The 13,158-nt window shown below is 43.1% G+C and overlaps 1 protein-coding gene across 6 annotated transcripts in view; it reads left to right on the top strand.

The window, feature by feature from the left end:
- Positions 1-13,158, top strand: part of LOC144822412 (multidrug and toxin extrusion protein 1-like) — an 887,289-nt gene that overhangs the window by 415,510 nt on the left and 458,621 nt on the right. For all 6 annotated transcript variants that reach the window (XM_078679893.1, XM_078679892.1, XM_078679891.1 and 3 more), the window contains one exon: positions 3,434-3,476. In XM_078679893.1, the coding sequence (XP_078536019.1) occupies positions 3,434-3,476 (43 nt within the window). The remainder of the gene's footprint in view (positions 1-3,433; positions 3,477-13,158) is intronic.

Here is a 13,158-nt window from a genome sequence, read left to right on the forward strand (position 1 = left end):
AGCAGCATTTAAAGATTGTTTATGTGCAGGAAGGTGGACCTTGATCTGATTTTTTATGAGCAGATGGTTGAGCGGTTTCTGTAACCCAGACCCCAAAGTATTTGTGTTATGGGGCTGAAATGATGGTCATAGCGCCTGTATGGCAAGTGATTTGCTTTTTGTGTTTTTGTCTTTCAAGTACCAGAATCTTTGTTTTTTCCGAATTAATGATTAAGTGGTTAGAGATACAGTACATATGCAGGCTGGTCAGTGCATTTTGCAGTCCTACTTTGGTGTGATCCATGATGGCAATTTCATCTGCATATTGAAGTACATGTAAGGAGTGGTGGCCTAGTCGAGGAGGGACCAGACAGCTGTTGGAGAGAGCATTGCCCAGATCCGCTGTATAGAGATTAAAAAGTAAAGGGGCGAGGACACAACCTTGCTTCAGACCTCCAGACGTGCAGATTTTAGCAGACAGAGACAGGGGGCCTGTTTTCACGCATACCCATGTGTCTGAGTACAGAGATACTATAGCCGTTAGGAGCGAGTATGGAATGCCCTAGTTTGCCAATTTCCTCCAAAGGGTATGTCTATACACTTTGTCAAAAGCTGCTGTTAGGTCAAGAAAGCAGCAAAAGAGAGGAGGTTGGTTTGTCTGTGTGTGGCTAGGTGGCTAAGAGCTGATAGGGCTCTTATATTGTCAGAGGTAGCTGCTCCTCCCCGGAAGTCTGTTTGAAAAAAGGTATCAGCTTGTTTTCTTCTGCTCAGGTTTCCAGTTTTTCCAATAAAATTCGAGCATATGCTGTTGCCTCCAAGTCTAACATGGCAATTAAACGATAATTATTTGGATTCAGGAGGTTACCTTTTTTGTGGATCGGGCATAATATTGAACTTCTCCAGGTTTCAGGTGTTTTGCCCAGGGTGTATGCAATATTAAATAACTGGGTTAGAAGCTCAGCCAAGCTATCTATGGCGGATTGGCAAATCCCAGCAGGGAGCCCATTTGGGCCAGGTGCTCTGCTAGCCTTCATAGATTTAACAAATGTTACTATTTCCGTAGAAGAATTTGGGGCTTGGTGTTTTTCTGCTTATGGCCTGGTGGGTTCCAGGGTAGCTGAAGGGTAGTGAGGTAGAAATTGACACCTCACATGGTTCCCCCACACTATTGCTGATACTGCGTTTGCCCTTGGTGGCTCAGGGGATTTTAGCCTATTGACATACTGCCAAAACCGGGTTAGGGATCCTTCCTAAGCATTACAAATATATTTTCCCATTCCTCCTTCTGGTTTGCATGTTTTTAGGCCCAGATTTTTGTGTGTGCTTTCTTTGTCTCCTTTGATGCTGCTGTTTCCAGATGTTAAATAGGATTTAAGCAAACAGGTTCTCTGCCTCAAGTTCTTCCATTTGTGTTTAATGCTCCATTGTTGCTGAGAGTTGTTGGACTGGCTAGGATGTTGTGGATTTTGCTTTTGAGGTCCTTTATGTACCTGGAGAAATACGACCAGTGTTCTAAACTTAAGATCCCAAGTTAATAGGTTTTGGACCCCTGATTGGTCCTTCGTCCAAAGTGTCCTATCCTCGAGCCATTTTGCCACCTGGGGCAGTTGCTGAGGAAGCCACTTGATTTTCCTGACTAAGATGCTTAGTTCATCTCCTGTTGAAAGACCTAGCACCTGACCAGTATCAGTTTTCTGGAGGTTTAGGTTCAGACTCATGACCAGAGGATTGTGGTCACTTTCTCCATGAGTTACTACGTGGAAGCTATAGAGATTGCTTATTTAGCAGCTTGACATGAAAATGTAATCAATTGTAGAATGTTTTTTAAACGTATGGCGGGTCTCATTCCCCGTCTTCGGCTGTGTCTGGTCTGCCAATGTTAGCCCGAATATGGATAGGAGGCCATTAAATTGAATTTGTTCTTTTGACTTTTGAGCAGCGTGATTATGATGACCCAGGTATTTGGTGTTGATGTCCCCTGCTAACGCGATTTCATTGGTTGGATAGTTTTCAATAATTTCTTTTATACTCGTGCACAGGGATCCCAAACAAACTTTGCACCAAGTCCTCAAACCACACACATAACCCAGAAATCCCCAAATAGGTCAAACTACATCCTCCTCCCTTTGACACAGGGTCACCAGAGAGCATCCAGGAGTCTGAGTAAAATTTGAACTCTTCAAAGTCTTGTTAGAAAAATTAAGCACTATGGAAATCATACAAATGGAGTAGCTACTTACTCAACCACTTAGTGCTCATAATATCTCCAATAACTCAACACAGCTGCAATGATCTGTATTTCTCGTCTGTCTTTATGCCACCTTGCACTTCGTCCTTGTTCAGGTGCGAACTGCTAGCCCTATTCCAGAGGAGATCCAGCTCTATGGAGCATGAAGCTGAATATTCTCATCCTGCTTTCTACTCCCTGTCAAAGCACAGCTTTTTAGATTATTGGACCAGCCTGGATCCACTGCATTGCTGTGGAATGCTCCTCTGTTTCTACTGGCTGGACTCCAAAGAGCTTATACCCTGGTTGCTTAAAACCAGTGCATTCCTGCGAAGAAACTAATTGCCAAAATCCCTAGGTAGGGCATATAACTAAAAAACTCTCTTCATTGATTCGTTCAAGCTTTCATCTGCCTTTTGATTCACTCTGGTATTCACTCACTCGTACATCTATAATATCACACAAACTCACTAATAAATTAAGAGGCAATTTCAGTTCTAAGCCATGCGTATTTGCTTTGAAATGCTTGTTTCCATCACATTAACACTAAGGACCTGATTGTGAGTTTGATGGTCTTCATCTGGGACCCCACCTCAGCAGTCCCAGGAAGGGCACCAAACCTATGGTACACCCTCGCGCCGGATTCCTAGTTGAATCCAAGGGTGGGCAGTGCAGCTGTAGTGTCATGGCAGCAGTCTTTTAGGTTTATAGGAGAGCCTAACAAGCAGGCTGCTGCCCCAACAAGCCTACTGCACGTTCCTACACAGGGTCATGCATGCCACACCATGCACGAATGAAGGTGCAATTCCCGGGTGGCACAACATGTGTCCCTTCACACACACCCCCATGGACAGATGCGCCCGGGACCTGCATTTCCACCACTCTTTTCATGTCTGGGTCCCCACCACCAAATGGGCGGTGGAAAAGCAGGTCATAATATGCTCTCTGGTGCCAGCATCGGCACCACCAGCATTTACTGCCCTACTGGGTTTTGTGAATTGTCATTTTTTAATTTATTGTTTTTATATTTTCCCATCTCAATTAACTAAACTAAAATGTATGCTTTGCCTGTTTTTTTTAAACCTTTCTGTGCCAGCTTTAAGTGTAATGCTTTCTTTGTGGATTTTGGTGAACTAGCTCAAACAATTTCTGCAACCAATGCCACGCTCCTCCTCTTTGTCTCTTTGCAAGAAAGTATTTTTTCAATACATTGTTTTCCTTTTACAGACTGGCACAGACCTACGTCTTGATTTTCATCCCTGCTCTGCCTGTGAGTTTATGTCAGAGGTATTCTTTTATTGTGAATCATTATGCGATGCTGTGCTACAGAATGTCCTGCGTTCATCCTTCCTTCTTTTTATTCTGCCTTCCTTCATTTTACTTTCCTCTCCTTCCTTTACTTGTTTTTGATTACATTTCTTTTTATGTCCCTACCTTCTTCCCTTCTCCTGACCTCCCTCCTTCCATTGCTCCTTTCATCAAACCCCCAAAGCAACCTCTCCTCCCTCACTCCCTCACTCCCTTCTTCTGTTCCTTCTTCTCTTTAACCCTGCTTTAGTTTCATTATGCCCTCCTAAGCGCTAAATCATGGTACCTCAAGAAGCGCTCTAAAATTGGTGATGGTGCTGCGACAGATAGCAGGAGAGGGAGGCTTCACTTCCTCTTAGAAGTGAGGCATTGGATCTAAGTTAGTCAGGATTGTGTGACAGCGAAAGTGACTATCCGAAATCCCAGGTTATATATCTGTACTACACTTTGCTCGAACAGAAAAATAACCCAGTTTACCATATTGCCAGTTTCTTTAAAGTGCCTCCAACAAGGTGATTCTCGAACATTTTGTGCTGGGGTAACGTCACGATAGTGACTCTAACCAGTACAAAATGTTTGTTTTCTAGTCACTTTCCAGGGCAAAACTTGTTTTTGCACAGGAAAGTACCCAAAAGTAACGCAAATCACAGCAAAACTCTTCTTTGCCTTACTTAGCACCAAGGGGGTGTTACATGGGTGGTACATGGGTGTTTCCACACAAACACCCATGCTTATTCACGCTAAACCCTGTCTACTAACATTAGTAGATGTGGTTTAATGCCAAACATTAATTCAGCTGAAAAGGAGCCATTAAAAGGAGAATTGTTTTCATTTCTCCTTAGTTTTTTGGATTTATATTTGCGCTGCACTGTACAGCACACTTACGTAGAAGGAAAACGTTCTTCACTTGTCTAGCCATAGTATTTTGTACAGGAATGGTACCCTTTCTGTAAAAAACCTATGGTAGACTCAGGCTTGCACCCTAGCACTATGGAGCTAAGGGTTGTGCCTGGCACAGGGCAGCTAAAATCAGCAGTGGAGCTAGAGAGAGGGTAGGAGAGAGCCATATCTCTGAGAATGTATGGCACTCTGTGTTGAAGATGAAGACACGCACGGTTTGTATTAAAATATTTATTTAGCAATTCCACCAGACATGGCAACACAGGCTGCCTTCAGCAACAGAAACCGCTGGCAACTGCCCACCGGCCAGTACAAATATTCAAAGCATGCACATTCCTAAGTAACCAATTCTTTGAGCTTCCCTCGTGAGAATCCCCACGAGGGAAAGAAAGAGTGAAAACACTACACATCTCCTCCTTTACAAACAAATAAAATCATTTACAGATATAATCCTTTAATATAACAGGATGTTTGACGACCTCTTTTCCAAGAGTGTTGGAAGCGTTAACATCTTCTTGTGAATGTTTTCACCACCTTTGGCAGATGAATCCTCAGAAAAATCATCCAAGACAAACGATCTGTTAACAACATCAGAATCAATAGCACTAGAAGACTCACAAAGGGTTGTTTACACAATGCAACCCTTTTTAGATTCCAACATTTCCCATTTTCCAAAATGACAGCGTTTTTTCTTAACTGCACTATACGTTGAGGCTGAAAAAACTTACTTTTCTTTTAACAAATCCTGGTTTCTTTATTCTTACCCACTGACCAACAGACTATTTACCATTTTGAGTATTATGTTTTTGATCATAGAGTTGTTTGTATTTGTCATGTTTAAGATTCAAATTGTTCTTGACTTCAGCAGAGGGCCAGCTCACTTCTCCATGATCTTTAATCCAACCAGGAAACCACTTGGCTCCGGGCTTCCTACCCCTCCTAAGCTCAAAAGGAGTGAACTTAGTAGAATCAACAACTGACATTCTGTAAGACCAAAGTGTTTTAAACAATTGTGTCTCCCATGGAATGTTGTTCTTGAATGCCAATTGAATGGCACCTTCCAAAACTCTATTGTACCTTTCAACCAAACCTTTTCCGCTTGGATTATACAGAGAGGTGGTTTTATGTGTAATACCACATTTAGATAAATACTGTTTCATACCATTGGAAGTAAATTGTACTCCAATATCTCTAATGATGAGGGAAGGAGTAACTTCACTCAAAAATACACCATCTAAAAATCCTATTACAGTATTAGTATCTAATTTTTTGATCCCTTTGACAACAGGCCACTTAGAAAACAAATCCATCATAGAAATCACATACTTTCAGAAACTGTCAACAGAACCCATAATGTCCACAGCAACATGTTCTAAAGGAGATTCAGGACACATAAAATCGCTCATAGGAGGTCTCAAATTTTTAAGGGCCCGATTCACAGAACTAACTTAAGACAAAATCCTAAACTTACTACCATTTTGGTATTCACAGAAGGCACTTACTCATTTTGGTATTCACAGAAGGCACTTACTCATTTCGGTATTCACAGAAGTTAGGAGTCCTAACTTTAGGACTCCTAAATGCCTTCTGTGAATACCGAAAGTCTTAAAGTTGGGATTTTTCTCAGTTTCGGAGTAGTAAAGTTAGGACTCCTAACTTTAGGACTCCTAAATGCCTTCTGTGAATACCTAAAGTCTTAAAATTGTGATTTTTCTCAGTTTAGTAGTAGTAAAGTTAGGACTCCTATCTTTACTACTACTAAATTGAGAAAAATCCTAATTTTAAGACTTTCGGTATTCACAGAAGGCATTTAGGAGTCCTAAAGTTAGGAGTCCTAACTTTACTACTACTAAACTGAGAAAAATCCTAATTTTAAGACTTTCGGTATTCACAGAAGGCATTTAGGACTCCTAACTTCTGTGAATACCGAAATGAGTAAGTGTCTTCTGTGAATACCAAAATGAGTAAGTGCCTTCTGTGAATACCAAAATGGTAGTAAGTTTAGGATTTTGTCTTAAGTTAGTTCTGTGAATCGGGCCCTCCGTGTTTTATCAGCTGATGAACATAAACCACAATCTCTCACCAATCTCTCCACTTCAATATCTAAACCAGGCCACCAATACCTGCTTTTGACAATGCACTTTGCTTTGAAAATTCCTAAATGTCCATTGTGGCACAATGAAATAATTTTATCTCTGAGACTATGAGGTGGAAGTAATTTATCACCTCTCATGAGATTGCCATCAAATGAGGATAACTCATCTCTGACTTCCCAGAACGCCTTCACATCTTTAACATCCACTTTGCGAGGCCAACCACTACACACAAACTCCAGACCTTTCTTTAAACACTCATCTTTAGTTAGAGCCTCCATCCATTCCTCTTTTTTGAAAGAATCAACACCATGGCCCCAAACCCAAGCAACTTGAACATCATCAATGAGGTCATCTTGATTTTCAACCATCTGAACTGACAACCTAGAGAGAAAATCTGCAACAGCGTTTTTTTACCTGGTAAGTATGCTACTTTGTAGAGCTAATCCAGCAACCGCATAGAAATATGTATTAATCTGGCAGTAACATTAATCATTCCCACATTTGACAAAATCTTAACTAATGGTTTGTGATCACACTTAATAATGACTTCACTACCCCAAACAAATGCACGAAAATGTTCCAGGTCCCAAGCACAAGCAAGTGCCTCACGTTCTATTACTGCATATTTGCACTCAGCAGGAGACAAGGACCTAGACGCATATGAAACTATAGATTCAAAACCATTACCATCAACCTGTGACAAAACTGCACCAATACCGTCAGTGGTGATGACATTTTTCCCAGAAGGATCAAAACCCTGAAGAGCAGGTGCATTTTTAATGTCAGAAAATTCTTGTTGGCATGAATTGGACAACATAAATTTAGACTTGGCTTTAAGAAGCTGTCTAATGTGGAAAGTTCTGCTAGAAAATGTTTTAACAAATTTTGAAAAAATCCATGTAAATATTGCAATGTACACTTAGCGATATTTTATAAGTCCCCCTGTGTGAGGTACGCCTAGTGACGCCCACTTTGAATCTCATTAGAGATGAAGAGCAAGGCGTCGGGGAAAAGGCTACTAACATGCGCTAATGCCACCTACCACCCTTCCGCTCCAAGGCCACCGAGATCATCTGCGGCGTTCCCCAGGGATCATCCCTCAGCCCGACGCTGTTCCATATCTACATGGCACCACTCGTCCACGTCGCACGACAACATAGCCTCAACATCATCTCCTACGCCGATGACACCCAACTGATTATCTCCCTCACCGAAGACCCCCACACCGCCAAAGCCAACCTCCACAGAGGAATGAAGGCCATTGCCGAATGGATGAAGGACAGCAGGCTGAAGCTGAATTCAGACAAGACGGAGGTCCTCATCCTCGGCTCAACCCCCTCAGCCTGGGACAACTCCTGGTGGCCAACATCGCTAGGAACAGCCCCAGAAACCACCGACCACGCACGCAACCTGTGGGTCATCCTCGACTCCGCCCTCTCCATGACCAGGCAGGTCAACGCCGTCTCCGCTTCCTGCTTCAACACTCTCTGAAAGCTCCGCAGGATCTTCAAGTGGATCCCCTCCGACACGAGAAGAACCGTCACCCAGGCTCTCGTCACCAGCAGACTGGACTACGGGAACACCGTCTACACAGGAACAACAACCAAGCTCCTGAAACGGCTGCAACGCATCCAGAACTCCTCGGCACATTTGATCCTCGACGTCGCCCTACGCAGCCACATCACACCCCACCTGAGAGGCCTGCACTGGCTCCCCGTCAACAAGAGGATCACCTTCAAACTCCTCATCCACTCACACAAAGCCCTACACAATGCCGGACCAGCATACCTCAACGCCCGACTCAGCTTCTACACCCCCACCCGCAGCCTCCGCTCTGCCAACCTCGCCCTCACCACAGTTCCATGCACCCAGAAAACCACCGCCGGCGGCAGATCCTTCTCCTACCTCGCCGCCAAGACTTGGAACACTCTCCCTACCGGCCTACGACAGACCCAGGACCTGCTGGCCTCAGAAGACTTCTCAAGACCTGGCTTTTGGATCAGTAGCAGCTCCACCCCCCCCCCCCCCCCCCCCCCAGCGCTTTGAGACCCTCACGGGTGTGTAGCGCGCTTTACAAATGTAATGATTGATTGATTGATTGATTGATTGAATGCAATTGATTATTAATTATGTAAATTGTGTATTAACTTTATATTTTAGTTCTATTTTAAGTGTGGGCTGTTGGGTTTGTACGAATATAGGTTGGAAAATTAAGTAATAATTAGAAATCAATTATTTATGTATTAATAATTAGTTAATTTATAATTGATGATGTGCCTTATGTAATACTGATTTATTTTACCAACATTTTGGTTGTGGGTTGCTACGTTGGTAGGGGTTTTGGATGGAACGTTAGTAAAATGATAATTAATTAACAAATAATTATTAATCAATTATTAATCAATTAGTTAATTGATCACCAACTATATAAACTTATATTTTAAGTGTGGGCTGCTACGTTTGCAGGGGCATAGTGTGGGAAATTAATTAAGTAATACATAAATACATTTTAAAGAAAAGATAATTATGAAATTGTTGAATAACCCTGTAATTTTTTTTTTTTTAATTTTATAGATATTTGGTTAATTTAATAATTTTCATGTTAAGAATTTTATATTTGTTCTAAATTATTAGGGTTATTCAAATATGTAATGTGTTAGAAGTGAAGTACTTTCCCTACTGGAGTGTGAAATAATGTAACTCCTCCGAAGCTCAATGATTTCACTACAATTGCACATTCTAGAGTGGGACTAGGAAATCTTACCACTCTGAAGTCCAATACTTTCCTACTGTTGCAAAGTCTGGAGCTGGAGTGGAAATAGTAAATCTTACCCCTGAGAGGTCCAATATTTTCCAAACTGTTGCACAGAATGGAGGGGAATAACTGTCCACCATTGGCATGGCCATGTCCCTACCATAACCAACACGGTGCATCAGTTTCTCCGCCCCCTGGGATGGCAGTAAGCCAACTAGACGCCATGGAAAGAATTTTTTTAAATAATATGAAGGTGAGGGTTGCCCAGCATGGACATGGCCATGCACCCACCACATTACAGAGCAGGCTGTCTTTCTAGAACCCCCTGGGGTTATTACCCCCAATCTGCCCCCCCACCCTCCAGGGGCAGAAAACCGTTAGACACTAGGGAATTAAAAGGGGGAATATGGGTGGTTACCTCCTAACTGCCACACAATGAGCTCACTAGACAGCAGGATTTTTTTTTACAATCTAATAGAGGAGTTGCGCTGCCTACAATGGGCATGGCAATGCCCCCACCCATATAAATGTGCTATCAGTCTTTCTGCATCTCTGGGGGAACAAATGGGGCAGAAAACCCACAAGACTCCACAGAGGGATTTTCTTTCAAATTATTATAGGGGTGGGGTCCTGCCCACCATGGGCATGGCCTTGACCCACTGCCAAAACAGAAAAGACAGTCTCTCTGCCGTCCCTGGTGGTGGAAGTGGGCGATTACCCTCACTAGACTCTAGGGATTGCATTCAGACAATTCTCTTTGAGAGGAGTGCCCACCCCCACCCCGCTTGTGCCTGGTCCTGTGCCCCCCCCCCCCGCCTGGGGGCCCAATAGGGTTTCTGTGACTCTTGGAGGGTGAATAAGGTATTTACCCCAATCTGCCTTCCTGGGTAGCAGAGGCCCACTAGACACCAGAGATTAAAAAAAAGAAATAGAGGGGTGAGGGCTGGCCTCCGCGGACACGCCCTCCACTAGTCAGCTGGGAATTTTCTTTATTAAATGTAGGGTTGGCAACGGTGTAACATAGGCACCTGCAGCCTCTGAGGTGCGGGGGCCCGAGCTCCAGGGGGCCTCCTCAGCTCAGAACCTTGGCCTGGGAGCTCCTGACTGACTCTGAACTTTGCACAGGGGGCCCTCAACTTTCATTATGCCGCTGTGGGACAGGGCTGGCCACAATGGCCATGGCCATGCCCCAAATAAATGTGCCAATAGTCTTTCTGCCACCCCTGGAGGCGGGACTGATGGGGTGATTTTCACCAGTCTACCACCTGGGGGCAGAAAGCCCAATATACACCAGAGATTTCCAAATAATACCAACGTAAACAAAAGGATGGGGGGCCTACCCTAGCATCAAGTCATACTCTGCCCCAGTGGAGTTAATAGTATCTTTCTACCCCCTTAAGGGAAGATAGGAGGCTGGTCTCAAATGTGGAGGTTGCCCCAAACCTGCCTCCGGGGGAGTAAAAAATCCACCTAACACCAGGGATTTTGCCAATGGGGCAAAACAAAGTGCTGCGAATGTTGCACTGTGGCATTGGGGCAGGAACTATATGGCAGGAATATATATTTTTTAATAAATTAATGTCTGGGTCTGGTCTAGTGAGGGTCCCCTTGCAATGGCTCTCCTTGACCTTGGTTTGATCCATTCCTATTGTGGGCACTTGGCCCAGCCACTAATGTTGTGCAGTGTTTTTATTGGCATAAGTGGGGTAACGCTGGCTCATAGGATGTTTGTGGATTTCTGCAAATTCCAAAGCTTCCATCACAAAAATATAAGGAAAAGGCGAAAGGATTTTAGGCAATGTTTTAGGTTTGCAGGGCATTGTGGGTCCATGCAAGGCACACCACCCTGGAATCCTTTGGCTGTCTAGCTTTCAAAAATATCTGTAGTTTGTAGGTTTGCTTGGTTGGTGCCACAGCACGGCCCCAAATATTGCAGCTACCACCCAATTGCCTATCTATCAAAGTAGCTTGGTATAAATCCTTTTTTTTTTTATAGATATGGATGTTCCTGAAAGCTGGCAAGATGATGACTTTAGCCCAGCAAGCCATTTTTAGGTGAAAAAACCAGACACTTTTATACTGAGCACTTTTGTCCTATTTTTCCCGCCCAAAACTCAAAATATAGCTATATTTTGCCAATTGTCTCTGTCCCCTCCTGGGGACTCAAGAAACCCTGGGCACCTTTAGAATCCCAAGGATGTTGGAAGAAAAGGGTGCAAATTTGGTGTGGACACCTTTGGTGGAAAATGTTATGGGAGCAGTAACTACCCCAAATAGCCCAATAACGGCTTAGCACTGAGGGGGGAAAGGCCCAACTGTTAAGGGGTTAAGTTATTGAGTGTTTATATAACATACAAGTTCTATGTGTAGTTTACCTTTGGGGTAAACAATTTGCATAACTGTAGTAATACTTTATAGTATTCAATATACTGCTGTAGATGGTATACAAAAGTGGTCTATCTGGAATTTGAAAGTATTGCTCGCATTGCATTCTGTGGGTTAGTGGTGATGTTGTAAAGTTGTAATTACAGGTACTAGGATGTTCTTCCATGTTGCACTGCTTGACAGTTGCTCGCAAAGGGGTCTCAACAAGCAATGGGCTTGCATTTTCCAGTAGAGGAAGTATCTGCCATGTCTTTAAAAGTGTCTCTAGAATGACTGTTAAAAGCCACATTCCTTTAGAGCTGTGTTTATGATTGTTTCTTTTTCACAGGGTAAATACATATATTTCATGCTAACGAACAAAATGGCCACCTGCTATATTCCTTAAAACCCTGCATGAAAAATTGACCATTAATTAAAATGTAACTTTTTTCCTCCCTTATTTATTTTGAATGCTCCTCTGCTTCCCTTATACATGCCTCTTCTGTGTGTAAACTACTTTAACTGCTTCTCACATAGTCCCCTCCGATGATCATACCAAAGTCACTAACATACCACAAAGGACCTTTGAGTAGATGCATGGAATGGTTTCCTTTACATTCTAGGCTAACAAAAATGACCACTGGACTGATCACTAACTCTCAGCTTCTGGGAAGCATGCTACTCGCCGCAAAGCATTTCAACATCTTGTCTGGGGCAGTATGTGCGATCTAATTGCAATTTCAATTTCAATATGGTTACAGGTTTCTCCACTAACATTTCTACAAGAATAATTGACCTTGTCTCGAGTATCATTGTGGCAGGGATTCTGCACATACACAGAACTATGTGCAGGATTATGGGTCCTCTGTGTTTAGGGGCTAAGCCTTCCCACCACCTTAGTGCCCAGGAGCCCAGCACTGACTAGCTATAGTGTCTCACTCACTCTCCTACACACTCATGAAGAAGCAAATGATTAGACACCACAGAACACAACACTCCTGGATCTCTCAGGAATCGTGGTAACAGACACTCCTTTTCGCTCACACTCTCGTACCTGTCCACAATAAGATCTGACCGAGACACGAATATAGTTTAAAATGTTTATTTTAACTATTGTGCTGTAACATGCAGTATACGGGCCACAACACATAAATTCATAAAAGTAATATAGTTAGCATTGCAGCTAGGCCATACATCATAAAGGGGGATGGCATCATATAAAGACAATGGAGAAAGACTATAGTGTCTAACCTCCCTCCCCTTGGTAAGAAGAAGTATTATTATATAATAGAAGGTCTCTGGGCTTTGTCAGCGGACCCCATACCTTAGACTATAGATGGTGTGTCTACATCATAGGTATGTGTTGCTCTTCTCCCTGGAAAGATGGAAAGGTCCCTCTTCACGTGTGTGTCACTTAAACATGTATCCCCGTAATATCAAGGTACGAGTCTCCAGCAGCAGCTGCATTAGTATGTTTTGTCTAGGTGCTTAGGCCTGACCACAACAGAGAACAAGGCACATTGTTTCTC

The sequence above is a fragment of the Lissotriton helveticus genome, chromosome 3_1 (assembly GCF_964261635.1).
Source record: "Lissotriton helveticus chromosome 3_1, aLisHel1.1, whole genome shotgun sequence".
In the NCBI taxonomy this organism is placed as follows: domain Eukaryota; kingdom Metazoa; phylum Chordata; class Amphibia; order Caudata; family Salamandridae; genus Lissotriton; species Lissotriton helveticus.